Below are 24,811 nucleotides of genomic sequence, written 5' to 3'. Positions count from 1 at the left end.
AAACTCTGACTCCATAATCCTCACCGCAATAACACATGCAAAAAAGCAAAGAAAAAATCACCCCCCTCCAGCATGGGTCCTGACGTACGTGACATACCTGCAGCACATGCACCACCACCACCAACCACTAACCACGATCACCAACCCCCTGGACCCCAGCCCACGCCCGTTTATCCCCCAGCCAACCAACAAACTGTCAAGTAGTAAGATTTTTTTTTTGCCAACCACCCCCCCGGGCCTCGGATGCAGTAGTATTCCGCCCGCATCCCAAGGCCCGCCTTTTCCGATCGGGACTCCGCTGCTCCGCTGCTCCGACAATCCGCGCGCCTACGTGCACGAGAATCCCAGCAGCGGAACCGTATCAGATGGGCGTTCCCTTGTGTCCGTGTCAGTGTCAGGGAGCCGTTGGTGCGCGCAGACCGCGCGCGCGATCCGAACAAGGGTCTGTGTGCGTTGTGAGCGTGAGAATGGCGTAATGGGCTTCATGTACGCTGTACGTGAGATGGGGATGGGATGGCACTGGCGCCACACACACGCACGAGGTGCGAGGTGGCGGGTGTTTGCGGTCCTGTCAGATCCGCGGAGCGGCCAATTGCTCCTTGGAGGTGTTGGTTGCGAGGGGAGGCTGGTGTGGGGACTCTCGGTTCACAGGAGCAACGGTGTGGAGTCATTTGTGGTGTGACATTTTGTCTGTGTGTGTCGCGAGGACGAATGTGCAATGCCGTGTTGAGTTGCTTCGTATATTGCTTGCTTTCTATGCGTGTAGGTGGTTAGGATTACAAGGCCGTGTCGTCTATGTTGCCGTGCGAAAATGCAGGCAAAAACAAGAAATATTAGAAATATCCCGTTGGGTAGTGATCATCTAGTCGAGTGTATCCAGTAAGGCTTAATAATTATGATCGCCCTTTTGATTCACCCGTCTTACCGCTTAGTCTGGCCCCATGACCTCTAGTCCGCGACAGACACCAACCCATGCGTCTCTCATACTCTCCCAAACAAGCTCCATACTTTCCTCTTCTAGACCATCGCGCTTTCTCTCCTTTCGTTCTATCCGGTCTCCCGTGCCCTCAGCCATCATAGTGCTGACACGGTCACGCTTGGAGTGCCTTTCGCTCAGGAGGGTCGTATTAGTCTTGAGGCCCTTGCCATCGAGCTCACCTTTGACTTCCCAGCCTCTGCGGACGGGGCCATAGATGGTAGCAGGGGTTATGAGCGTGCTGTCCAGAAGAGCATTCCATCGGGAGAGGTACATGCCGGGGCCGTGAGTCGTGCCATGGCCGTTCTGCGATGAGGATGATGGCTGCATGATTGATTGCAGACGTGACACCGATGTTGACTTGAGGCTTGACAGGTGCTTCTCATGTTTATCGAGAAGCTCTTTCAACTCCTCCTGCTTTTCTTTGCTCATCGTCTCGAAAATAGCATGGAGCGGCGCAGTCATGGTTCCTGCTCCACCTTCACCTCTTTCTTCTGCTTCCAATGCACGCTGGTCGACGCGAAATTCTGAAAACATGCGCTTGGCATATTCCAGATAGTCTTGCGCGAGGTCCGGTGCATTCTTGGTGACTTGGTGTAGGAACCTGTGCAGTGATGGCGCGTGCCTCTTGAGGAGTTGCACAAAGTCCTCTACTGTAGGAGCGTCACTCGCTTCTTGGTCCATGATGCTGGCTGGATCTGGTGAGCTTGGCCGTGATTTAGAAGGCTCCCGACTTCTGAAACCGCTCTTCTTCTTAGGCTTGGCGGTTTTGATCAGATCGGTAATGAAAACCTCGGCATCTGTGACGGTGCCTGATAGATCCACAGCGTTGTGAATTGCCCGTATGACGGGATCCATTCCTGCGACAGCGTCTCGGATTGTCGACGTAAGAACATCGGGATTAGACTTGCATAGGATCTTGGTGAGTTCCTCGCGGTCACGGATGGAGAGATACGTGCCGAGATACTCCATAGCTACACTGTGTTGGTGTTCGCTAAGTGACTCGGCATCGATCTTGTACGGTGGGTCAGCAGTCTCAAGGACGACGGCCACAATGGACTTTGACTCGGACATAGATTGGCTCCTTGCCGCTTCATGCTTGTCTCTTGAGGCAAAGACAAACGTCTTGATAGCTTTGAAGACTCTCTTGTCGGGCGCATTGCGCGATGCCTCGAGCTTCGTTGCGCGCTTCTGAAACTCTGACGTGTCCCATGCTAGTATAGTCGAGAGGATCTGTTGGAGGAGGTTCATGCCGTCATTTGAGTTGTTGGTGAGACCTATCCAGTTAGTCATCGCCGTCACCGACAGCTTTGCCAAGACGAGTCTGACCATGCCGTTTATCATGGTAGCCGCATTACCAACGCGGAGTGTCTGTTTGACAACGGTATATGGAATGAGTCGGTGTAGGTTTTCGACCAGACGGACGAGGTACTGGCCATCGGGTGACATTACGAAGACGTGATGGAGGAAGGAGGCAGCACTTGTATCGTCAGAACACGTACCGGCAAGTCGTGGGGACACTCACTTCAGTAGCATGTACTCATGGGCTGCCTGCACACTGCTTGAGTGATCTTCAAGCCGCGGAGACTCCTTAACCTTCTCGTACAGATCATCGAGGGCATGGCCATATATAGCTCCGCGCACGAGTTCTTCAAAGCCCTGGATAACGTCCTTGGGGTTGCTGGTATCGTACTCCCTCTTGCTTTCCTCGGTCTTCAACCCCGAATAGCCGCCCAGCATGCCTCTCGCGACATACTCGGCAATACTACTCGCGGCTGTCGCGAGAGCCTTTCGACTACCAATGGCGCCCTTGTCATAACTCTCGCTCAGCTCCGCCTCGGCCATTCGTGCAACCAGGATCTGGATCTTTTCGGACCACCATGTCTCCCCAAAGTTTCTCAAGGCAGGGTTGCATAGCGCAAACTTGTTGAGCATGTTCTGCAGCAAAGGGCTCGTCGTCTGCACGCCATCTGCTTTGCGAAAAGGGTAGCCATATTGGTCGATTGTCGAGGGGTATTTGAAGGCTTCAATCTCGGCGTAGACCTGGTGGTGGATCAGGATGTCGAACAGGGCGTGTGTCTGCGCGGGCGTGAGGGGTTTGGACGTCGACGACATGGTGGTGGGAAGTGAAGAGCGCCAGAACCTACAACGTGTAACGACGCCATGTTCTGACACCGACAAAGGTTGACGCGGGTGCGCCGAAGACGCGGGGTACGTCATCATGCCGGCCGTCTTGGCACGTCACCGACGTGATCCAATTCTGGATGTTTGCCACACCCCACGTGTGGCTTCTTTCACCGCCTCCAATCCATCTGGACTATTCATACCGCACGCATATGTCCAAGTGACCGTCCTGTACTTCAGCCCTCGACTTGGAACCGCCCCGCTACCAGCGATCTAACGCCTTTTGCACACCGGATGCGTGTATTGCGCTGCTGGATGGATATATCGGCATTGTCTGGGCCAAATCGGGATTGACTTATACACACTATATCGCTAGGCCGTTGCGTCTTTACTACTAAGCTATGGATTCCGGTCACTCGTCTCAGCTGGCTAAGACTAGGCCTCGAAAAATGCGTAGAAGAGGTGGCTAATAATCCATGTGATAACCTATCCAGGGCATATGCAATGGTGGTAGCCAGGCGAAGCATCAAATGTACAGAGTCAATTGACGAATCCAAATTACAACCTCTCTCTTCTATACTCGTTGGCTCCCCACAAGTTACCTTTCCTTACCAACATCGACCTGCCCCGCCATCTGGACGTCCTTATCTTATCAGTCACCGATACAGTTCGTGTACCACCACCCCATTCTTGCTTCCTTCGCGTAAACGCACATGCATTGCAAACTACGCTCAACGTATCACAGCACAAAACGACAACTCAGAACATGTAATCGCCATGGAGCGGCACCTATCAAGCGCCGGATAGCCTGCGCATCCACCTACCTATTTGCAACTTGTGACATGGCGCCAATAAAGCTTGTTACCCATACCATGGCTGTATTTGAGCTTGGGCTGGCTCTCCATGCGCCGGGGCTAAAAACCTCCAGTCCCAGAAAAATATGGAAAGCCCTGAATCGCCGGTGGAACACGTCGACGTCCTTGTGGTGGGTGGAGGACCAGTCGGTACATACACGTTCCACGACGACCATCTCTCCATGAGCTAACATGCTCAACCAGGCCTCATTACCGCATACCAACTTGCACGCAATCTCACCCGCTCAAAACACCGCATCAAGATCATTGAGAAACATGCAAAATCATCTCAGGACCAGTATGGCCGCGCCATCACCCTCTTCCCCCGCACCTCTGAGATGCTCGACCAGCTGGGCCTCGCCGACGCCCTTGCCCAGCAATGCTTCGCCTGCCGCGACACGGTCAACTACGACCAGCACGGCAACGAAGTCCAAGGCAGAGGCTGGGCGTTTATGCAAAACATGAAAGACACCGCGTGGGACTTTGCCCTTGTGCTCCGCCAAAAATACCAAGAAGACATATTCCGCCGTGCCATGAGCAAAGAAGGCGTAGACCTCCAAGCACCATATACACTAACGGGCATCCACATCTCGCACGACGTCCAACCCGGAGACTACAGGATCCTCGCCACCATCGAGCACAGCGAGACGAAGCTCCAGAGCCATGTCAAGTGCCGGTACCTGGTTGGCGCCGACGGCGGCAAATCCTTTGTCCGGCGCGCGCTCGCCATCCCGTTTGACGGCTCCTCGACCGAAGACAAATGGGTGCGCATCGACGGCGTCGTCGAGACCAATCTCCCCAAGCCACGCACCTACTGCGCCATTGAAAGCCCCACGCACGGCAACGTGCTCTGGGCGGCGCTGGACCGCGGCGCCACTCGCATCGGCTTTGCGTTTACAGCGGAGCGCCAGAAAGCGTATACGGAATTCAACGAGGACGCCGCTGTCGCCGAGGCCATTGCCGCCGTGAAACCATTTAGCCTGCGCTTCAAGCAGGTCGACTGGTGGACCATCTACGTAGTAGGCCAGCGCATTGCACGCTCCTTTTTCGAGCACGACTGCGTGTTCCTCGCAGGCGACGCATGCCACACGCACAGCAGCGGCGCCGCCCAAGGCATGAACACGGGTCTGCACGACGCCGTGAATCTCGCGTGGAAACTGTGTCTCGTGCTCCAAGGCCGCGCTCAACCCGCCCTCTTGCGCTCCTACGAAACAGAGCGCAGACCAAACGTCTGCCGCCTGATTGGCTACGACAAGGCCATTTCAAGACTCATGACCATGCAGCTGCCCGAGGACTGGACGGGTGATCCAAACGCTGATCCAAATCAAGTCCTCGGCACGGTTATGGCTGAAGCTGCGAGTTTCAGTAGTGGATTGGGTATATTTTACGAGCAAGATTCGTATCTGAATTTCTCTCAGTCACAGGCTGGAGAAGAAGGAATAGCAATACCAACCGTCCACCCCGGCCACCGCGCGCCCGACATCACACTCCAAAAACCAGGCACCTTCGAAGCCACGCGTCTGCAGCGAGAAACACCCAACAACGCATGCTTCTATATCGCCGTCTTTTCGGGAAATGTGGAATCAACCTTGCACTCGCTGACTTGTTTCACAAAAGCTGTAGCCAGTCTGCCCTGGCTGCTGGATGATGATGCAGTACCCATTTCTTGGCTTTCCATCATCGCAGGACGCGGTGCCCCGTTGGCGTATGAGATGCTGGGCCACATGCCGCTTGGGCGTGTGTTCTACGATGGCGATTATAGCGCACATGGGCGATATGGAGTTTCCATGGAAAAGGGGGCTGTGCTTGTTCTGCGGCCGGATGGCTGGGTGGGCACAGTTGTGGAACTGGATGGAAATGGAGTCGAGAAACTAGAACGTTATTTCAGTCGGTTTCTGCTTGCTGCGGCCACGGGCACGAAGCATGGTGCAAAGTTGTAGACGCAGATCGGAACATGTCCCGACAGGTAAAAGGAATGCTTGCGAGGGATGGAGGTAGCTCATTTGATTTCATGTTTTACATTGAGACTATGTCACGGAATGATTGCATTCGTCCCTGTTCAGCTTACCATCTCAGTAGCCGAGTATCCATCTACAGCTTTGCATCGAGTCAGGCCAAGTAGCCGTTGGCACTCAGCCACTCTCGCACAACCTTTTCGTCTCGCGCCGCATAGGCAGCGTAACTGCGGATCGTATCATCGACAACCTCGAGACCCTTGTTGTAACCTCTGGTGTCCTTGTCCGAGAAGAACTTCTGGATCTCGTCCGCCACAGTCGCATCGGTGAACTTGTTAAGTCCAAATCGCAAGAATCGCTCTAGCACGACAGGGTTTCCAGAGAGAGTGGGGTGGACCTTTGTGTCCCAGTTTTCACGGATGTAGTTCCATACTTGCACACGAACCTTGGAGTTGTTTGCAAGAGCAATGGTCGGCGAGTGCTTGTCTTGCATGGCTACGGCGTCTGAGAAGACAAATTCCATGACTTGCTTAGCAAGCTCAGGCGTCTGGACGCGACCAAGTGATTGCAGGCAAATCTCCTTGCCATCAATTGATGTTGTGTGGAGGTACTCGTTCTGGACAGCCTTGAATGCTGATTCACCGCGGTTCTTAATCGCAGTGGCGAATACGGCTCGGCGGAGCGAAGGGTGGATCGCGCCCTTATCTTCACCAGAAATGTAGGCGTCGAATTTCTTCAGGGCCTCATCGACTGTAGCCTTGTGGCCAACAATACCGGCGGATAGAATGAGACTGGCGCGCAGCTGACCGACCAGGTAGCTCTCGCCATCCTTGAACTCCCAACCAACCTTCTCGACAGCCGGTGTAATCAGCTTGAGGTGGTACTTCCTCAGAGCCTCACTGATGTCTTCGCTGCCGGAGAAGACGCTGCGGACATTACCTACATTGGTAAGGATCTGAGACCAGACGAGGTAGTCGGATTCATCCTGGAAGCGCTCCGCTAGTGCAAGCAGCCCAGAAGTGGAGCCATACCCGGCGACGGCGTTGGCATACGCATCGCCGATAAGGCCAATCTTGTCTTGCACGCTGAGCTGGTCACGGGATTCACCAAGCTTCTTCAGGCGCTCTGGAGGGTAGTTGGTTCGGTAGAAACCAGTGAGGTTCTTGTTGAGCTGGTAGAAGCCGGAGTTGACATCGCGGACAGTATCCTCTTTTTGGGTCAGAGCAGTGGCCTTGTGTACGGATGCAGTAGCGGCCGAATCGCCAGTATGGAGACCCAATGGGATCCACCAAGTAGTCTGGTCCTCTTCAGGCTTGACGTTACCTGCGAGAAGGAAACGTTGCTGGCGGATGCCGATCTGGCCTGGCTCTTCGGCAACAGTGACAACGGGGAAGCCTATCTTGCGAACCCAGAAGTCCATAAAGCTGTTGACATCTTGGCCAGAAGCCTTACTCAAGGCAGACCATAGATCATTGGTAGTTGCATTGGAGTACTGGTGAGCCTTGAGGTAGTCGGCCACGCCTTGCAAGAAGACCTTCTCGCCAAGGTGAGCACTCAGCATGCGGATGACGGAAGATCCCTTTAGGTAAGAAATGTGATCGAAGATCTGGTCAACCTCGAGGCCGTCGTACACGGGCACTTCAATGGGGTGAGAGGTGCGTAACGCGTCAAGAGCGAAGGCTTGTTGCACGGAATCAGTCTGGGAGGAACGTCAGCAGGCTAGCAGAGTGTATACCTCGAGATTTGTGACGTACGACAAACTGTCCCCAAACGTTCCATTCTAGCTTCCTGTTAGCAAGTGCTTTAAAGGTTAAAGGCAAGAAGCATACCGGGATAAAGATGGTCGATGGCAAACCATCCGACCCAGGTAGCAAAACCCTCGTTGAGCCAGAGCTCATTCCACCAGTCCATGGTGACAAGGTTTCCAAACCATTGGTGGGCAAGCTCGTGAGCTACAACATAAGCCACCCGGTTTCGGTAGCTGTCTGCGGATGTGGCGGGGTCGAAAAGTACTGCGGTAGTTCTGCGGACATTAATATCATGTCCAGACAATTTAGAAATCGAAGCTTACCGGTAGGTGATGAGACCCCAGTTCTCCATGGCGCCGTGTGACTAGGAAGCAAAGGTCAGCCTTATGTAGGGATGAGAGAGGGGCTACACGTATAATTGGCTGAAGAGTCAACGTGATGCTTCGTACGCTTCGCCATGCTACTTACAAATTCATGAACAGCCAGCAGATCAACCTTGGGCAAGGGGTAGTCAATCTGGAAGACTTCTGAGAAATAGTCCACAATTTTGTGGCAGTTGTCCAGGGCAAAGCGTCCTTGCTCCTTCAGACCACGGGTGGTGTAGACTCTGACTGGAATGTTCTTGCCGTTGTACTTGCGCTCGGTGAAGGCCTCGACATATTCAAAGTCACCAACAGCCCATGCCAAGAGGTAGGTCGACATGACAGGCGACTTCTCGAATACAACCGTGTGAAAGCCGTCCCGCTTGCTTGGCTTGGTCTCCTTCTCGGGCATGTTGCTGAGCGCGACCTGGTCCTTTGGCACCTCGAGCTCAACATCAAATGTAGCCTTGAGGTTGGGTTCATCGAAACAAGGGAATGCGCGGCGAGCATCGCAGGCTTCGAATTGGGTGCTGAACATGTAGTGGAACTCGTCGTCCTTGGCTACGGAGGCTGGAACGTCTCCCTTGGGCTTGTACTTGGAACGGTAGAAGCCGGCCATGACATTGTTGATAGCGCCCTGGAACTTGATTTCAAGCTCAGCCTCGCCAGTGTAGGTGATGTTGTCACCAAAGTCGAGCGTGACCTGCTGCCTCTTCTCATCGTATGTAATGTCCTTTGCAGAGTGTGTCTTGTCGCCAGTCTTCAATTCCGCGCCGTGCAGCTTGAGCTGGTGCGCGTTCAGAACCAGGGTGCTGAAGCCGTCGTCCTTGGTAATCTTTGTGTTGATCTTGACGGTACCCTGGTATCCGAATTTGCCACCGAATTCGATGTCGTAGAGGGAGAGAACATAGTGCGAGGGTTTGACCCTATGCGGCAATTGTCAGCATCTCGTCATGGCGATGCTATCTCAGCACGTGTGGTGCTAGAGACTGACCATGAGGGGAGAACGTCGCGGTCGGAAGCCATGTTGGCGAAGCTGCTGGTGACCTCGCTCTGGCAGAATCTCTTTTGGATGCTAAAGGTGCCTGCCTGTGCAGCTGCAAACCGCGGTCGAAGTCGCAATTGGGCTCGAGGGGCAGACGGAAGCTCTCGAGCTGCTGACGAGAGGTTTCTAGAGCGCTCAAGGTGGGCTGTGAATAGTAGACGCGAAGTGGATTGGGGGGCGAGCCGGACGCGGATCGAGTGTCGAGAGCAGAGTCTCGCAGAAGCAGAGAGGACAGCCAGCTTGAAGCACGAAAGAGGGGCTGGATCACTCGATGGCGGGATTCAATGGCACAAGATGATGCATGAGGGCTGAGAGGGGAAGGTGCGCGTGCGGCAGGCCGAATGCCCCACCTCTGCCATGATCCCTGCGGCCGGGTGTTTAGCGCGGGGCCCTGAGATGCATCTGGTCGCCATCGACACGGCCTGTGAAGGCATTCGGCCTTTGTGTGGTGCCAACAGACAAGACATGCCATCAAGCCCGCTTGCAGAGCTGGAAGGCTGCGTTGCCGATACCCTGCTCGGCCGCTTCCACCAGGTCCATGGGCGCCTCGCCGTGGTGGCCCTTTTCCCCTGCCCTCGACGCGTGGCTTACATCACACGCGAACGCGAACCAGTGAATAGCAGTAAATGGTGTTTTTTTTGGATAGTATGTAGTGATCCCTATTACGCCATGCAAATGCTTCAAACACACGCCCAGTCATGCAGTGATATCTTATCCATCCAATCAAGCCGTCCTCGTTCACAAACGCCGCCCAAGCCTACGCATTCCCAAGGGCGGGCTGCCACGTATTGTATTGCATTCATTGCTGCTCACACTCTGATGAGTACATCGAGACATTGAATCCGCCATTCCTTTTTCCCCAGCAGGCCCTTGACCCACTCGTAACTCTGCGCATCGCTCGCCTGGCCCAGGCCGACCTTCCCCTTGACGCCGTCTATGGCAGTCTTCACCACAACTTGTGCCGTGTGGTTCGCCGCCTGCGCCAGCACACTGGCTGTTTCTGAGACGGTTCCATTGAGTGCCAGTTCCGCGCTATCCGACAGCGGCGCATCAAACCACGGCGTGTGAAAATCGAAGAGCGCGACGACGAGAATGAAGAGGAGGAGTGAGCAATACACACACGGCCGGTTCAGGAAGTACGTGGCCGATATGAAGAGCACGAGGTAGACGGGCGAGGCATGAGTTCGCAGTCTGTGAATGGCGGTAAGTATGTGCATGGGGTTGCCGTCGAGGGGCAATGGGTACGACTGACAAGAAGAAAAGCACCGGTATCCAGCTTCGCAGGCAAAACATGGTGTGTTGTGTCGGGGATCGAGGCAGTGTCGTTTGCCAGGCGCGCACACACGCTCTCGTCTTTGGGCGTCTTGGAGTATAGTCTTCCCTAATCGTGTGGGGAGAAGCGGCGGTCTGCCGTCAGCGCGCAATCAGACACGGGTGTGGCGAAGCGGAAACCGTGAGCGAAGGTATTAATATGGGCTACGAGGGCAAAAAAAGGGTGCAGCGGCTGTCAGTGAAGGCGAGTAGAGCGGAGATGCTGGCGGCGGACTAGGGTCGGTTGATGAACAGGCACCCCCGACGCCGTAGGTGGGTGGCGCCTGCATACAGACACTGGCACTGGTGCAGGCAACCCTCGTGCTCACGTGCTTCAGCCCGGCCAGCCTCCATGACGCAACATGGCTGATGGGCGCTGCGCACTCTCTTCCCAGCAATGCGCCTTTGCGTGGCCTGCAACTCGTTGCCGCCCGCGCGAGCAGCTACGTAAGACACTTGTCCACGTATGCGCGGCCGGCAATGACTCGGTTGCCCGTCACGTGCTTGGGTCATGGAACCGAACGCGACAGACGTCCGCCATTACCACATGTCAACATCGTTTCATTGGTATCTTCCTACAAGCGCCGTCTACCCTTTTTTCTTGGTGCGTCTCCGGACATGCGCAACACCCATCCAAGGAGCCACCGCAAACGCATACCTAACCATGGTCCAACCCCTGTCCGTCTGTCAAAATGCCCATTAAACGCCCCCCAAGCAGTTATGCCAGTACACGAAGCCAAAATGACGCCGAATTCGGCCGCCGGCAGCAGAAAAGAGCAGCGTTCGCGGACAATCCTCTATACGGGCAAGTTGAACTTCTTGCCTTGGACGACCCTGTGAGGTGGTGCTGTTAGCCGTCTGACGTGCGCTGACCAGCCCAGCACCGCGACTTACTTGGTATAGTAGATGTAGAAGAAATCAGAGTAGAGAATAGTCTGGATGATGCCAGCAATCACAGCAATTGGGTCGTAAAACCGGGGTACTTCGAAGAAGTAGCGGTAGATCCAGTTGGGAATGTACAGCGCCCTGTACGCGCCCAGCGCAAAAAGATAGTGCGTCGTAATTGTCTCGGCCTCGCCCGTCCTTTGTAGCATGAAAAGCTGGGGCAGAATCGCGACCGACTCCAGCCAGATGGAAAAAGCCCAGAGAATCTGTGTGCCCTGTTAGCATGACTGCCTCAGCGCGGTGAGACACGCCATACCTCCGAGAACGTGTACTTGTACGGAAACAATATCGCCAACACAGCGCTCGCTCCCAGCAGATACTGCACCTTGAAAGTGTCCAGGTTCGGGTCGTGCGTCGGTTTGTAGTCATTGAGCATCAGGTACACAGTGTACGCCGACGAGCTGATGAAGACGATTTTGAAAACCGTGTTGTAGAGAGCCGACGGCTCGTAAAAGGTCCACAGGAGGTCGACGTAACGCGTGAGATAGACAATCAGGTAGAGAAATTGCGATTTGAACGAGATGCCAGAAGCGCTCTGCCGACGCGTTAGCTCCAGTCATTGCGCCGCAAGACACGAATGCATCGACCCACGCTCGAAGTCTTCATTTTATGCAGAAGGATCAGGATGGAGAGCAGATGGGATAAATCCGCTGTGGGCTCGTCAGCATTGCCATCACGCTTCAGAGGGCGCCCTCTCGAGTCGCGCAGGCCCTCGCTCGTCAATCTGCATACCCAAGAGTCGGAAGGGATTCATCGTGGCGGCCGGTGTGTCGCTGGGCGCTTCCTGCAGAGCAGCAAATGTTTGGCGACTGAGGGTGGTTGGTGTGTGGAGAGATTTACTCTTGTCACAATAAAAAGACACGTTCCGGCAGCAGTGCACGTAGGGATGAAGCTACGTAATCCTTGCGCGCCAAGACACACCCTTGTCAGGAACGTCACCTCTGATCGACGCCCGCTCCCGCAGCGGTTCGCATAACAGGTTGCTATTCACGGGAAGCTCGCGGCTGGCTGGGGTTATACCTGCTGAATAACTACCTACCCCTGTGAGAAACATTGTCGCCTACTTTGGTCCACGCCGTTGCATGTGCTGCACTGGGAACGACGCGGCTCCGCGAGATAAACCGCGCTAGCTTTGGCGTATCTCGAGGTTCCAGTAAATGACCAGGAACACTACCGTTTCATCCAGCCCACCGCTACCATGGCCTACCTGCTGGGCTGGAAAGACATACTGCGACCGATTCGTGATGGATACCGCCACTTGTTCCCCATGCCAGACACCGGGCCGACGCCTGATGAGAGACGCAAACAGCGTGATTTGGATCGGCTCAAAGGCTTCACATACTTCGACACATTTGACCAGCTGGAGTCATGGGTAGAGGGGGATTCTGACCCTCCCCAAAGAGCCAATACGCCGCGCCTACGAACAAAGGATCGAAATGTCCACGACGACCCCGGCAAAGCACGTGTTCTGTTGATCCACGACTACTCGGGCAACTACCATGCATATGAGAGCGTGCAAGCGACCGGTGTGGAAAAAGAGCTTTATTCATGTGGATATCTTCAATTCATCAATGTGTTCATCTACTTCTCACACAAGCTGGTATGCGTGCCCCCGCCAACATGGACGAATACGCTGCATCGGAATGGGGTAGAGGTTTTGGGCACCATCCTGATTGAGCCGCAAATCGAGGGCTCTGAACGCCTCCTACAGTACACAGTTGACGGGGGCGATATGCACTTTCCATTGGCAAAAACATTAGCAAGCATTGCCACACATTATGGCTTCGACGGCTGGCTAGTGAACATCGAAAAGGCATTCCTGAACGATACTTGGAGTGTCGAGACCCTTGAGGCATTCCTTTGCCAGCTGAAGAACGAGATGAGTGAGGGAATGAGGCTTATATGGTAGGCATCTTCCTCTATCAATCAGACTTTGAGATGATATAACAGTAACCTAGGTATGATGCTCTTACCGCGTCGAACAAGATTTCGTATCAAAATGCACTCAACACATCCAACATCAAGTTTGCCACGGCCTGTGGAAGTATACTCACAAATTACTGCTGGAAAGATGCTGATGCTGAGAACTCCCTTGATCTCGCTCTTTCAATTAAATTTCCGCCTCAAAACATTTTCTTCGGCATTGACGTATGGGCACAGAATAAGTCGAGTTTCACCCACCCACGCGTTACGTATCCCGAATATGGTGGAGGTGGCACAAACACTGGCGTAGCTGTTGCTAGGCTCGCAGAGTTGGGCCTATCAGCAGGCATATTTGCCCCAGCATGGTCGTTTGAGCATTTCCCGGGCCATGGCCTGGATATTGAACATGCAGTTTGGGAGGGAACTCCGCTCGCAGAAGATATAGAATGCTCTTGCGGGGATTGCTCATCCCGCCATCAAGCAAACGAAAGTTCTGCACTCTTGAAGACTGCGGAAGAGAGGACAGTTGGCTCGGAAAGCTTCTTCTTCACTGATTTTGATCGCGCTTTCGCTGTGCACGATGACAAAGCAAACGACCTGTTTAACGGCTACAGCACCCATGCACAACTAGGCAGTCAGTCTATCCTTCCTTGTCCGATGATGTTTAGGGACAGCAATCAGCCTGTTCAGCTTCGGCATTATCTGGAGAACGCGAGCTCTTCTAGCCTGGTAATTGAAGCTGTGCAAAACCAACCAAACGTGGACGACTCGCTCGAAGTATGGCTTCCACTTTTCAAAGTCAACATGCCGGCAGACGGATCGTTACAGGTTGAAATAGGTAGTTTAAACAGGTCATTCCCTCCAACAAGCCGCGCTACTGTCAGCTTCTACCTTCGTACTACGGAGAGTGCTCATCTTTTGACTATCGCACCTGGAAAGCAGCTGGAGCGAACAGCAAGCACACCAAAATCATCGACACCCAACACACGTATTCAAGAGCTTGGAATTCATGTGAAAGGTTCACTTGACGCAAGTCCGGGACAGACTATGCGGCTGCTAGAGATTACCGCAATCCGTATCGTGCCCATATCTGCTTTGGATATCTCGCCATCCTGCTCCATCGACCAACTGCGACTTGAGAAACAGGGTGAAGGAGACTGTGAGCATGTACGGCTATGTTGGAGCTTCAGCACGAGCCCAAGAACCGAGCAGAAAAACACAGGAATTCCCCATAGCCACATTACAGGCCCTTTCTCGCATTTTGCCATCTACGTCGATGGAATGATGCTGGGCAAAGCGTATTCGTTGGTGTACATACTGCAAAACACATTTATCGAGAAAAATACCGGAAAGACAGTCCAGTTTGAGCTTATTGGTATAAGCTTCGACGACCGAATCCTCGCAAAGAAAAGCGAAAACTTGTGCTTATAAAACGGACTTCAAAGTATGTCGGATTCTGTGCGAATTTGATGGTTGGGCTAAAATTTCACTAGCGTATCAGCGACGTCATCGACTGGTATATACTTTTCCTCGTCGCATCTCTGCTTGTGTACAATGTACCACTGAATGCCGGGATGATGAGAGTTCTAGCTTGGAGGCTGGCAAAATCTTATTGTTCGCTGCCACGGTTACGCTACCCGCTGCATAGATCCCCGTTCTTCACATCGTCACAACCCCGACTACTTCACGCATCCGCAATCACGATGAGTCCATCGAAGCGCAAGGCCGGAAAGGATGAATCGCCTCCTAAACCAAAGAAGCCAAAGACTGAAACACCTGCCTATCACCTCGCACCGTCGCGACAAGATGATAGTGGTCAGATAATATGGCCGGCGAGGCGCCCACAAATCGAACGCGCACGTGAGATTATCAGGGAATGGTAAGCTGCATGCATGACATAACCAATATCTGCTAAATATCAACAGTGCTGCGGCCCAGAAGCCGACTGTCATCATCCCAGACAAGGATGCAGATGGCCTTTCCTCTGGTGCTATACTTCATCACACCCTTACTACTCTCGGTCTATCATCTGATCGTATATCTGTGTACTTTCCCCCAAAGGGCTCTAATGTACATGACGATGGCACAAAACAAGCGCTTACTGCCATGTCACCAACATATATCTTTGTCTTGGACCAGGGCAGCAGAAAGAGTCCACCTCTGATTGACTTGCCACATACATGCGTTGTGATAGACCACCATTTTGCAGATGAAGGAGGATTTCCAGAGGGTGCCGAGTATGTCACAGCCCACGACTACCCGCCAGTCGCGACTAGTGCTCTTTTGACATACAACATCTGCGTGCCTCTGCATCCGGCCTTGGGCGACAAGATCTCGTGGCTCGCTGCTTTGGGTACTCATGGCGACCTAGGAAACACCATCAAATGGGAGCCCCCATTTCCGGATATGAAGGCTACCTTCAAACAGCACACGAAGAAGGCTGTCAACGATGCAGTGGCCCTGGTAAACGCGCCGCGACGGTCAGCAGCTTACAACGTCGAGGATGCGTGGGATGCGGTGCTCTCTGCAGAAAACCCTGGCTCTGTTGTCAAGAATGAAAAGCTTCGTGATGCATCTTTGGAGGTACGACGTGAGACCGACCGCTGCACACGTGTGCCGCCCAAGTTCTCCGCAGACGCCACCATCGCCCTTCTCTCGATATCCTCAGCTGCGCAGATTCATCCCGTCATCGCGACCCGCTGGTCGGGTACGCTCAAGTCGAGCAAGCTGGAGATTGTCATGTGTGCAAACGAGGGCTATCTCCCGGACAGAGTCAATTTCTCGTGCCGGGTAGCTAAATGTGCGCGAGCGAGGGAAGGAGAGGAGAAGATTGATATCATCAAGAAGCTTGAGAGCATTGTTGCCGAAGACAAAGATCTTAGAGCAAGACTTGGAGAAAGTTTTGCAAGGGGCCATAAAGAAGCCAGTGGCGGCATCGTGGGAAAGCAAGAGTGGGAAGAGTTGAAGAAACTAATGGGCATCGGTGAGCGTACAAAGACGGAGGCTAGTACAAAGACAGAGGCTCGTACGAAGAAAGAGACGCCAGTGCAGAAGAATACGCTGGCCAACTACTTTGGCAAGACTGAAAAGGTAGAGAGCGTATAGATGAGACTTACAATTTCCCCCGATCATGCACACAGCCAAACCGCACCGTCGTTTCTCACTGTATGCAGGAGCGCAGTGAAACACAGGACAAGTCAAACAGCTGCAACTGCATGTGGAGACGGTCAATCTATGCTACCATGTCGGAAATGAGCATCTCAGCCAATGACACGTCTTGATATTGTCGATAGACTCGCAACCGGCGTGTCGGCCTCGAAGCCGGAAGATGAAGGCTTGGCATTGAAAACGCAGAACAGCAAACCGTTCTAGCCGCTTCGTCGCGTTTCATATATCGACGACCAGCCTTGGTGGGTGGCAGCATTGCCCAGGATGTCGGCTGATTACCTACCGACATGACGGCCACACGCACTGGAGTCTGGACAGAACAGGTCGGGAAGATGCAAGGCATGGATATAAATCGGGCAACAAATTGCATGTCTTGGGGGATGCCTTTTCAGGCGGCATCCGCTTCGTCCGCGGTGTGCCAAATGACCAGCGACAATAAATCGCCTCTCATATAGACTGGCAGCGCCTTGCATCCGAAACGACGCCAAATGATGCAACGAGCGCCAGAATACTCAGTGCCGTGCCGAATCCGGCAAATTCTGGGGCGTGCAGCAGCGCGCCCGCAAATGGGCGTCGTGGATGCAAATTGAGTGCTGATGAGCACGCGCTATGCAAACTGGCGCCAAGAAAGCTTGGTTGGAGCAACGCAATCTATACCAGTGAGGACTATGGCTGTGGCAACAAAGTCACACACATTCAGGCGTTCGGGCGTGGTGACTGCGGGGCAATGCAACTGGTATCACGGCCCGGGTCGAATCGAATCCTCCACTGGTAGATTGGTAGCCCAGCGCACGATGTCAGGTTGAGAAGGAATAAATAGGCTGGCGTTTGACCTTGAACTGGGACGATACAGCGCAGACAACAATTTACTTTTTTCAGACTTCTCGCTGGCCTACTGTACTTGGATCTCTCTCTCTCTCTCTCTCTCTTACACATATCTTCAGTCATCAGTCATGAAGTACTCTACCATTCTCCTCGCCACGGCCGCCACCGTCTCCGCCCACTCGACATGGCAGCAACTGTGGGTTGGCAGTACAGACAAGGCCAGCACCTGTGTGCGCACCGTCAAGGACAACAGCCCCATTGACAGCCTCTCTTCCTCGGACATGTTCTGTGGCCGTGGCCCGGCCTCGTCCTCGGGAGTCTGTGAAGTCGCCGGTATGTTTTCACTCCGCATTCCCGAAGCACGAAACCAGGCCTATCCCTTCCCACTCACTCACTCACTCACTCGCCCACTCATCCACTGTCTCTGTGCAAGAAAGCTAATCCATTTCACAGCCGGCGGCTCCCTCACCGTCGAAATGCACGCGCAGCCCGGCGCGCGCTCGTGCTCGCAGCCCGCCATCGGCGGCAACCACTACGGCCCCGTGCTCATCTACATGGCCAAAGTCAGCGACGCCAAAACCGCAACGTCCGGCTCCTTCTTCAAGGTGGCCGAGGACGGGTACACGGGCACCACGGCGTCATGGGGCACCGAGATCCTCAACGCAAACTGCGGCAAACGCTCCTTCACGGTGCCGCGCTCGCTGGCCGCCGGCGACTATCTCGTGCGCGCCGAGGCCATCGCCCTGCATGCTGGTGCCGGAAGCCCGCAGCCCTACGTCAGTTGCTTCCAGGTCAAGGTTACCGGTGGAGGCAGCGCCACGCCTTCGGGTGTCAGTTTCCCCGGCGCATACAAGATTAGCGATGCGCTCTTCTCCAAGTCGATTTATGACTCCAGCTTCAAGTATGTGAGCCCTGGACCCGCTGTGTACTCTGGTTAGAAACATATATTCAAGGACGACTTTGCTTGTTACATCCTCTCTTGTTTGAGGGGGGGGGGGAAGGTAAGGAGGAAGAAGAAGAAGAAGAAGAAGAAGGACCAGGAAGGGGGGAATGGCATTCTTTTCTTCTTTCCCAAAGTGCTAGCAGGCAAAGCAGCAGCTGCAGGCCCCCTTTTTCCACTTTATTCTAGATAGAAATTTCCCAAACAAGACTCTCTTTCTTTCTTTTTTCCTTCCATGATTTTTTGGTCGGGGGAGAAAAAAAAGAAGTATTTATATATCCACACAAATGAATAAATATACCACTTGTACCAATTTCCCAGATATATCTTTCTTTCTTTCCCCCTTCCACCCTTTTCCCCTTCTTCTTCTTCTTCTTCTTCTTCTTCTTCTCTTCCAATCCAACTACTCCCCCCTCGCCACAACCCCATCATACCCCAACACAGCATCCAGCAGCACCTGCGCGCCAACCGCACAATGCTCGGGACGCGTATACTCGTCGGGATTATGACTAACACCCCCTTTACTCGGCACAAAAATCATACAAGTCGGGACGACGCGACTAGTCCACGCACTATCGTGTCCCGCTCTGCTCTTGATGCGCATAACGTGGTGTTCACCCACACAGGCAACGGCGGCGTTGTGCACGGCATCGATGCAGGTGGTGTGGAATTTGGATTCGGGGAGCCCCCAGGTGCGCTGGATGGTGTATGTAGTGTGGTTTTGCTCTTGGGCGATGATGGCGTCGAAGGCGGTGAAGATGGCGGTGGAGAGCTGGGATACCAGATGGTCGCTGAGACAGCGGATGTCGATGATGAAGGTGACGCCGCCGGGGATCGTGGCTTGGGACGCTGTATCGCTGGTTATCACGCCGACGGTAGCAACGCCTAGGCCCGAGCTGAGTGCCGTGTCGCGGACGGCAGTGATGAGGCGCGAAGCCGTAACAAGGGCGTCTGCTCTGTCGGCCATGGGCGTCGTCCCGGAATGAGCTTCTGTGCCCGAGACGCGGATGCTGTACCATTGCATTGCTTGGACGCTTTCAACAACCCCAATTGTTTTGCCGGCTTGCTCCAACAGCGGGCCCTGTTCAATGTGCAGTTCAAAGTGTGCTTCGAGGCTGTTTTCAGCATGTGAGCAGGGTGTTGAGCCTAGGTACCCTGTTTGCTGTAGGGCGTCTTTGAGGGCGATACCGGCACTGTCGCGTGTAGCCCAGCAGGCTGACAGTGGCGTCGACGAGTGCTGGCTCCAGACGCCAGACGCCATCATTGCGCCGGGGAAGCGGGCGCCTTCTTCGTTGGTCCAGTTGATGAGTGCAACGGGGCAGTGAGTCGAGATGTTGTTTTCATGCAGCGTTCGCAGGACTTCGAGTCCAGCTTGCACCCCGAGAATCCCGTCGTATCTGGATCCTGTCAGTTATCTTGTTGTGTGAGGCTGGAGAGTCGTTGCAGAGAGCCCGTACCTCCCGCCTGCGGGTTGCGTGTCCATATGGCTGCCCATGCCAATTGGCTTCTTGTCGTTTGCCGTGCCCGCACGTATGGCGAAGATGTTTCCCATTTGATCAATCTTGACGTCGCATCCCAGGCTCTTGCATTCGGCGACTAGCCAGTCCCTTGCAGCTTGGTCTTCTGGTGTGAGCGTGAGACGACACATGCCTGTTGAAGGAGCTGCAAGAGCGCCATATTGCGTGCATGTATCTTGGAGCGTGGCATTGAGCCTCTCTGCGTTGATTTTGAGATTTCCAGATGCCATGGTAGTTTTGTGATCCGCTTTGATTTTGATATCTCCAGATGCTATTGCACTTCTCTTCGCTTGGCTCTGCAACCGTAAATATTAGCAAAAACCCAAGTATCAATAAGTAGTGGTGTAATTAGCTTGCATCTAGCATTGGTCGCCTATGACAGCATAGTATGACTGTACAAACATTGTTATTCTTTCCTCGGCGGGGATACGCGCTGGGCCGCTGATAAGGGCGTGTATTCAAAGGTGGGGTGGGGTAGGCAGTGCGGGTGAGGGGTTGAAGATATGCATCCACCTTCCTTTCTCAAGCTGGGTTACTTGGCCTTTTGACTACGTATGTACAGAATAGCCAGCAGCGTGTTGGGATGGACTGGTGAAGCATAGTTTTGTTTTGCTGGGTACTGGAAATAGCAAGAGACTGGGATAACCAGGATACTGAAGCATAACGACACTGAGCAAGCAAGACTGGACAACCCATACTACATAATCACGACACTGGAACTGATCAAGAGACTGGAATAACCACAACCGGACAATCAAATCACGGAACCATAGCGACACTTGACACATCACCACACTCAACAATCACGACTAAGTAGTCGCTCAAGATCCCAAACGAATCACAAGACCATATCAGCCCCCCAGAAAAAAAAACATGACCACCTACGACATGCTAATCCTCAACGGACTCGTCGTAACCGAAACCAGCATCTCGGCGTCCGACATTGGGATTGTGGGTTCGAAAATCGCCAAAGTGGGACCGCGAGGCAGCTTCAGCGAAGCTCGCGCTCTGCGGACCATTGACGCAGAGGGCGGGTACGTTACGCCGGGGGGTGTCGATGCCCACGTGCACGTGCAAGAGCCGCCGTTGTTCGGGCAAGGCAGCACGGCCGACGACTACGAGAGCGGGAGCCGGTCGGGCGTGTGCGGGGGCACGACGAGCATGATTACGTTTGCGGTGCAGAAGAAGAGCGAGGATTCGGTGCTGGATACGGTTGCGGCGACGCATGAGCGCGCGAGGGGAAACTGCTATATTGACTATGGGTTCCACGTGATTGTGGGAAACCCGTCGGTGACGGCGCTGTCCGAGTTCAGGGCGCTGAGGGACTTGGGGGTTTCGTCGCTCAAAATCTACATGACGTATGCTGCGTTGCAGCTGCACGATGGCCAGATTCTCGATGTGCTGCTCGAGGCGCGCAACCAGGGCATAACCACCATGGTGCATGCGGAGAACGGACAGGTCATAGACTGGATGACGGCACAGCTCGAGAAGCAGAGGCGCTTTGAGCCCAAGTACCATGCATCGGCGCATCCGCCCATGGCCGAGACAGAGGCGACGTACCGGGCCATCAGCCTTGCCGAGTTTGTGGATGCTCCCATGCTCATTGTGCATGTGTCGGCACCGGGCGCTGCGCTGCACATCCGCCAGGCCCAGGACCGCGGGCTGCCCGTCTATGCCGAAACGTGTCCGCAGTACCTGTTCCTGACGGCACACGACCTGGCGGCGCCGGGCTTCGAGGGGGCCAAGTGCGTGTGCTCGCCGCCGCCGCGCGCGAGCCAGGCCGACTGCGATGCCATTTGGAGCGGTCTGGCCGATGGCACCTTCACCATCCTGTCGTCAGACCACTGTCCGTTCCGCTACGACGACGCTGAGCACGGCAAGAAGTCGAGTGTCACGGCCGAGTTTCCATTGGGCCACTTCAAGTACATCCCCAACGGGTGTCCCGGGATAGAGACGCGACTCCCCCTCACGCTGAGCGCAAACCGCATCTCGATGCAGCGCTTCGTCCAGGTCACGGCGGCTAACCCGGCAAAGCTATATGGCCTCTACCCTCGCAAAGGAGCACTGACCGAGGGCGAGTCAGATGCCGACGTCGTGATTTGGTATCCTGAAGGGGCGATGAAGCGCTTTGTGTTGACGAATGACATGCTGCATCACAATGTGGATTATACGCCGTTTGAGGGCGCTACAATCACGCAGTGGCCCAGGTATACGCTTCTCAGGGGACGGGTCGTCTGGGACAGAGATGACGGGGGACTGCTGGGCGAGAAGGGCTATGGGCGCTTCTTGAAGAGGGAACAGAGTAGTCTGGCGAGGCCGAGGGTGGCGGGCGAGTGGGTGCTGCCGCTGTAGTTGATGTGAATGCAGACGTACATAAGCCCAGACGATGATTTGCTGGTATTAGTTGCCATGTCCCACCATCTTGGCGCTGGTCTGGACGTCACCCCACGCGTATAAAGCTGATGATGGGATGATTGCCGCGCACTGGTGCACCTGAATAGTAAAAAAGCATATGTATCATACCTGGTTGCCGGTAATTCCAATCGCCATTATCAAACTCAAATTTGTGGATCCAGTACATTCTTGCTACGCATAGTCATGACAAGAAGCAGTCCGCGACGTAATGGAAAATACAGGCCTCGGCTGCATCGTGAGTGCATGTGTGTGTGTGTGTGTGTGTGTGAGTGTGTGTGCAATGGCCAAATGACCTCACAGCTCCTCGAGATCCTCGTCACCCATGTCGAGCGGCGGGAAATCACCCGCCTCGCAGCGCTCAGGGCGCACAAACACGCCACAGTTGTTGCTGCACTCAAAGTATCGCTTACCCTTGACTGAGCCATCATTCTTGCCAGTCGGCTCGTCCAGCGTAACTCCGACCCAGACACCAGTGCCGGGGATCTCTGGCACCAAGCCAATGTACGATATGGTGCCACGCCGTGCGTCTGACTCGGGAAGTAAACGAACGCGACTCGATACGGAAAGACCTACGAGGATGCGTCAGTGGTGGCTCTGTAACTATTGGTGTGGGCCAGGTGGTAAAGTTGAATGTCTGCATTTGCCAACACGTAGCGAGGGCGAATGGACGCTGTGATTGAGTTTTGTGTCATGCAGGCCAAAGTCACCCATCTGCCTCTCGAGCACACCGATGGCATGGATGGCAGGGAACTAAACGCCCGTTGTGAGGGGGGCACACTTGGGGGCCGAACGGGGAAGCCATCGGCAATCGACCATGCAAGAGCGGACGAACGAGGTTCCCAAGCGACGCGGTAATGCGCGAACATGGAGATTGCGCTGCGCCCGTCGTGGTCAACAAAAAGTGAAGAGGCCATGACACTGGCTCATTTCACAAAAGCTTCCATGGCTGTGGCGCTATAGTCGAGGCGGGCCGCAGCAGCCGTTCGCCACGAGTTTACAGCGGCGTTCGGTAGCCACTGTAATCGGCATATGGGTTTGCAGCGTCGACGCATCAAGGCTGGAAGCTGAGGCTGATGGCACGTCTATCATGGCGTTTTGAGTTTCGGGGAGCTTTGTTCCGGTGCCTTGGCCCCAGCGGGACGGGTAGCGAGACGAGACGAAAGGGTTGAAGCGAGTGAAACATGAACGATATCGGGAGACACACAAAGAATCCAGATAACACGTCTGGGAAAGTGTGGCCTCGTCGATTGGGCCTGTTAGACGCGGGCGCATTTGTCATTGGGTGCCTGGGCCCAACCAGGCTCAGGGTGTCATGCAGCCTGCTGCAAAGAGTAGTAGGCTTGTGTGACAACGCCGTGTGGTGGTTGCGCGCTTATTTGCTTGTTGATGGACGGTGGTTCATGACGGAGATGAAGCGTGCAAGCAGCCATGGCCATGGAGAGTTTTGCGGCCCTCTAGTCTGGCTGGGCATGTTTGAAGCATGTTTGTTGTAGTTGAAAAAAAAGGGGAATGGCAAATACGAGCAAAGCAATGTCGTCGATGATCAACAAGTCGCCCGTAGTTGCTTTTTCGTAGTTCAGGTCGCGAGGTGGCACAATCGTACGAGCCTGAAACATGCAGAGGAAAGACGAAGGGACTTTTTTTTTGTTTTGTTCGCTTACCTCTTTCTTCTACCTCGCGCTCCGAGGCGCGAATCTTTTGTTGTTCTATGCTGGGAGCATTTGGATCGAAGCGCCCAAGCTTTTGAGCCTTCTTCCATGCGAGAACACTATCGGTCCGATGCTCGTACTCTGCCGCCGGCATTTCGTACTTTTCGACGGCTGACAGGTCGCTAAAGTCTGTACGGGCAGCGGGCGGGCGCGTGTCTCCAACCTAAAGGCAACATGTCAACAGCAAAGCACCAGTGCAAGGGCGGCGTGTGATGGCGGGGGGGGGGAGATGGGGGCAGGGAGCCAAGAAAGGGACGATGAAGCTGAGGAGCAGAAACGTGTGCAGGGGTCGGGTCATGAGGCAAGATGAGGTGTCAAATAAGACCGAGGGGGCCGAGGGGAAAAGAAAAAAAAAGGAGGGCATGGAGGACGGAAAGCGCCATGCTGAGGATTCCGGGTTCCGTGGCCAGGTGTGGGTAGACGATGGGCGGAGGAGCCGAAGGACTGGATTCCCCGTGTTTGGCAGGCTGACAAAGATGGATGGTGCATTGCGGGGCAGGGCGGGCATGCGGACATGACACGACGTGGGGAGGCGACGAGGCCAACCATGGGCATGGAGTGAATAGAGTCGAGCGGGCTCAAGGGTGCAAGGAGATGTGGCAGTCGGCGAGAGGACAGCATCGCAGACGGGCCAGGGACAGGGCCTGGAGAGGGGCATGCAATGAGAGGAGAGAAAGAAGAAAGCACTTACGCTTATCTCCGCATACGGCTGCAGCGGGAAGGCAGCAAGACACGTCTGGTGCTCATCGGGGGCGGTCATGGGCAGGGCATCTTGGGAGGCGACGCGCAACGACAGCTGCTGACAGGCTGCAGGAATGCCCGTGATGGGTTCGAGGCGGGCCTTGAGGTGGGCGATGGTCCAAGACGGCGAAATGCGACGTTCCGACGACGAGTTGGGCGAGCTAACAAGGAGCGGGATGTCGGGGGTGCTCTGGAGAGACATTGTGGCGGGCGGCTAGCGGGCGAGGAGAGGTAGAGCGAGATGAAGGGGCGG

At 54.5% G+C, this 24,811-nt stretch overlaps 10 protein-coding genes across 10 annotated transcripts; 4 read left to right on the top strand and 6 right to left on the bottom strand.

Annotated features, from left to right (window-relative positions):
• Positions 1–684: 684 nt before the first annotated feature.
• Positions 685–3,108, bottom strand: SETTUDRAFT_46675 (uncharacterized protein). Its single transcript, XM_008025578.1, has 2 exons — positions 2,502–3,108; positions 685–2,456 (listed from the first exon to the last, which is right to left on the bottom strand). Exons 1-2 carry the CDS (start codon positions 3,089–3,091, stop codon positions 929–931), a joined length of 2,118 nt encoding a protein of 705 aa, XP_008023769.1. The 5' UTR covers positions 3,092–3,108; the 3' UTR covers positions 685–928.
• Positions 3,109–4,040: 932 nt separating this feature from the next.
• On the top strand, positions 4,041–5,894 carry SETTUDRAFT_46674 (uncharacterized protein; the record flags this gene model as incomplete). The annotated part of the gene is made up of 2 exons (XM_008025577.1): positions 4,041–4,104; positions 4,159–5,894. 2 exons carry the CDS (start codon positions 4,041–4,043, stop codon positions 5,892–5,894), a joined length of 1,800 nt encoding a protein of 599 aa, XP_008023768.1.
• A 57-nt stretch (positions 5,895–5,951) lies between these two features.
• SETTUDRAFT_129226 (uncharacterized protein) lies at positions 5,952–9,297 on the bottom strand. Its single transcript, XM_008025656.1, has 6 exons — positions 9,014–9,297; positions 8,126–8,945; positions 7,981–8,021; positions 7,739–7,932; positions 7,664–7,689; positions 5,952–7,608 (listed from the first exon to the last, which is right to left on the bottom strand). Exons 1-6 carry the CDS (start codon positions 9,043–9,045, stop codon positions 6,064–6,066), a joined length of 2,658 nt encoding a protein of 885 aa, XP_008023847.1. The 5' UTR covers positions 9,046–9,297; the 3' UTR covers positions 5,952–6,063.
• Positions 9,298–9,690: 393 nt separating this feature from the next.
• On the bottom strand, positions 9,691–10,550 carry SETTUDRAFT_168326 (uncharacterized protein). The gene is made up of 2 exons (XM_008025655.1): positions 10,317–10,550; positions 9,691–10,255 (listed from the first exon to the last, which is right to left on the bottom strand). Exons 1-2 carry the CDS (start codon positions 10,355–10,357, stop codon positions 9,874–9,876), a joined length of 423 nt encoding a protein of 140 aa, XP_008023846.1. The 5' UTR covers positions 10,358–10,550; the 3' UTR covers positions 9,691–9,873.
• A 374-nt stretch (positions 10,551–10,924) lies between these two features.
• SETTUDRAFT_168324 (uncharacterized protein) lies at positions 10,925–12,134 on the bottom strand. The gene is made up of 5 exons (XM_008025654.1): positions 12,053–12,134; positions 11,912–11,970; positions 11,577–11,855; positions 11,270–11,526; positions 10,925–11,209 (listed from the first exon to the last, which is right to left on the bottom strand). The coding sequence occupies exons 1-5, from the start codon at positions 12,072–12,074 to the stop codon at positions 11,173–11,175; spliced, it is 654 nt and encodes a 217-aa protein (XP_008023845.1). The 5' UTR covers positions 12,075–12,134; the 3' UTR covers positions 10,925–11,172.
• Positions 12,135–12,518: 384 nt separating this feature from the next.
• On the top strand, positions 12,519–16,348 carry SETTUDRAFT_38465 (glycoside hydrolase family 85 protein; the record flags this gene model as incomplete). Its single annotated transcript, XM_008025549.1, has 4 exons — positions 12,519–13,225; positions 13,279–14,664; positions 14,892–15,122; positions 15,169–16,348. 4 exons carry the CDS (start codon positions 12,519–12,521, stop codon positions 16,346–16,348), a joined length of 3,504 nt encoding a protein of 1,167 aa, XP_008023740.1.
• Positions 16,349–17,364: 1,016 nt separating this feature from the next.
• Positions 17,365–18,174, top strand: SETTUDRAFT_27223 (glycoside hydrolase family 61 protein; the record flags this gene model as incomplete). Its single annotated transcript, XM_008025506.1, has 2 exons — positions 17,365–17,569; positions 17,690–18,174. 2 exons carry the CDS (start codon positions 17,365–17,367, stop codon positions 18,172–18,174), a joined length of 690 nt encoding a protein of 229 aa, XP_008023697.1.
• A 405-nt stretch (positions 18,175–18,579) lies between these two features.
• Positions 18,580–19,978, bottom strand: SETTUDRAFT_176510 (uncharacterized protein; the record flags this gene model as incomplete). The annotated part of the gene is made up of 2 exons (XM_008025653.1): positions 19,634–19,978; positions 18,580–19,573 (listed from the first exon to the last, which is right to left on the bottom strand). The coding sequence occupies exons 1-2, from the start codon at positions 19,921–19,923 to the stop codon at positions 18,580–18,582; spliced, it is 1,284 nt and encodes a 427-aa protein (XP_008023844.1). The 5' UTR covers positions 19,924–19,978.
• A 588-nt stretch (positions 19,979–20,566) lies between these two features.
• Positions 20,567–22,045, top strand: SETTUDRAFT_38462 (uncharacterized protein; the record flags this gene model as incomplete). Its single annotated transcript, XM_008025548.1, has 1 exon — positions 20,567–22,045. One exon carries the CDS (start codon positions 20,567–20,569, stop codon positions 22,043–22,045), a length of 1,479 nt encoding a protein of 492 aa, XP_008023739.1.
• Positions 22,046–22,363: 318 nt separating this feature from the next.
• Positions 22,364–24,811, bottom strand: SETTUDRAFT_129211 (uncharacterized protein). Its single transcript, XM_008025652.1, has 3 exons — positions 24,509–24,811; positions 23,770–23,980; positions 22,364–22,677 (listed from the first exon to the last, which is right to left on the bottom strand). The coding sequence occupies exons 1-3, from the start codon at positions 24,758–24,760 to the stop codon at positions 22,403–22,405; spliced, it is 738 nt and encodes a 245-aa protein (XP_008023843.1). The 5' UTR covers positions 24,761–24,811; the 3' UTR covers positions 22,364–22,402.

This window comes from Exserohilum turcica (assembly GCF_000359705.1).
Source record: "Exserohilum turcica Et28A unplaced genomic scaffold SETTUscaffold_15, whole genome shotgun sequence".
NCBI lineage: Eukaryota > Fungi > Ascomycota > Dothideomycetes > Pleosporales > Pleosporaceae > Exserohilum > Exserohilum turcicum.
Note: the sequence above shows the minus strand (reverse complement) of the source record. Positions and strands in the feature narration are given on the sequence as shown.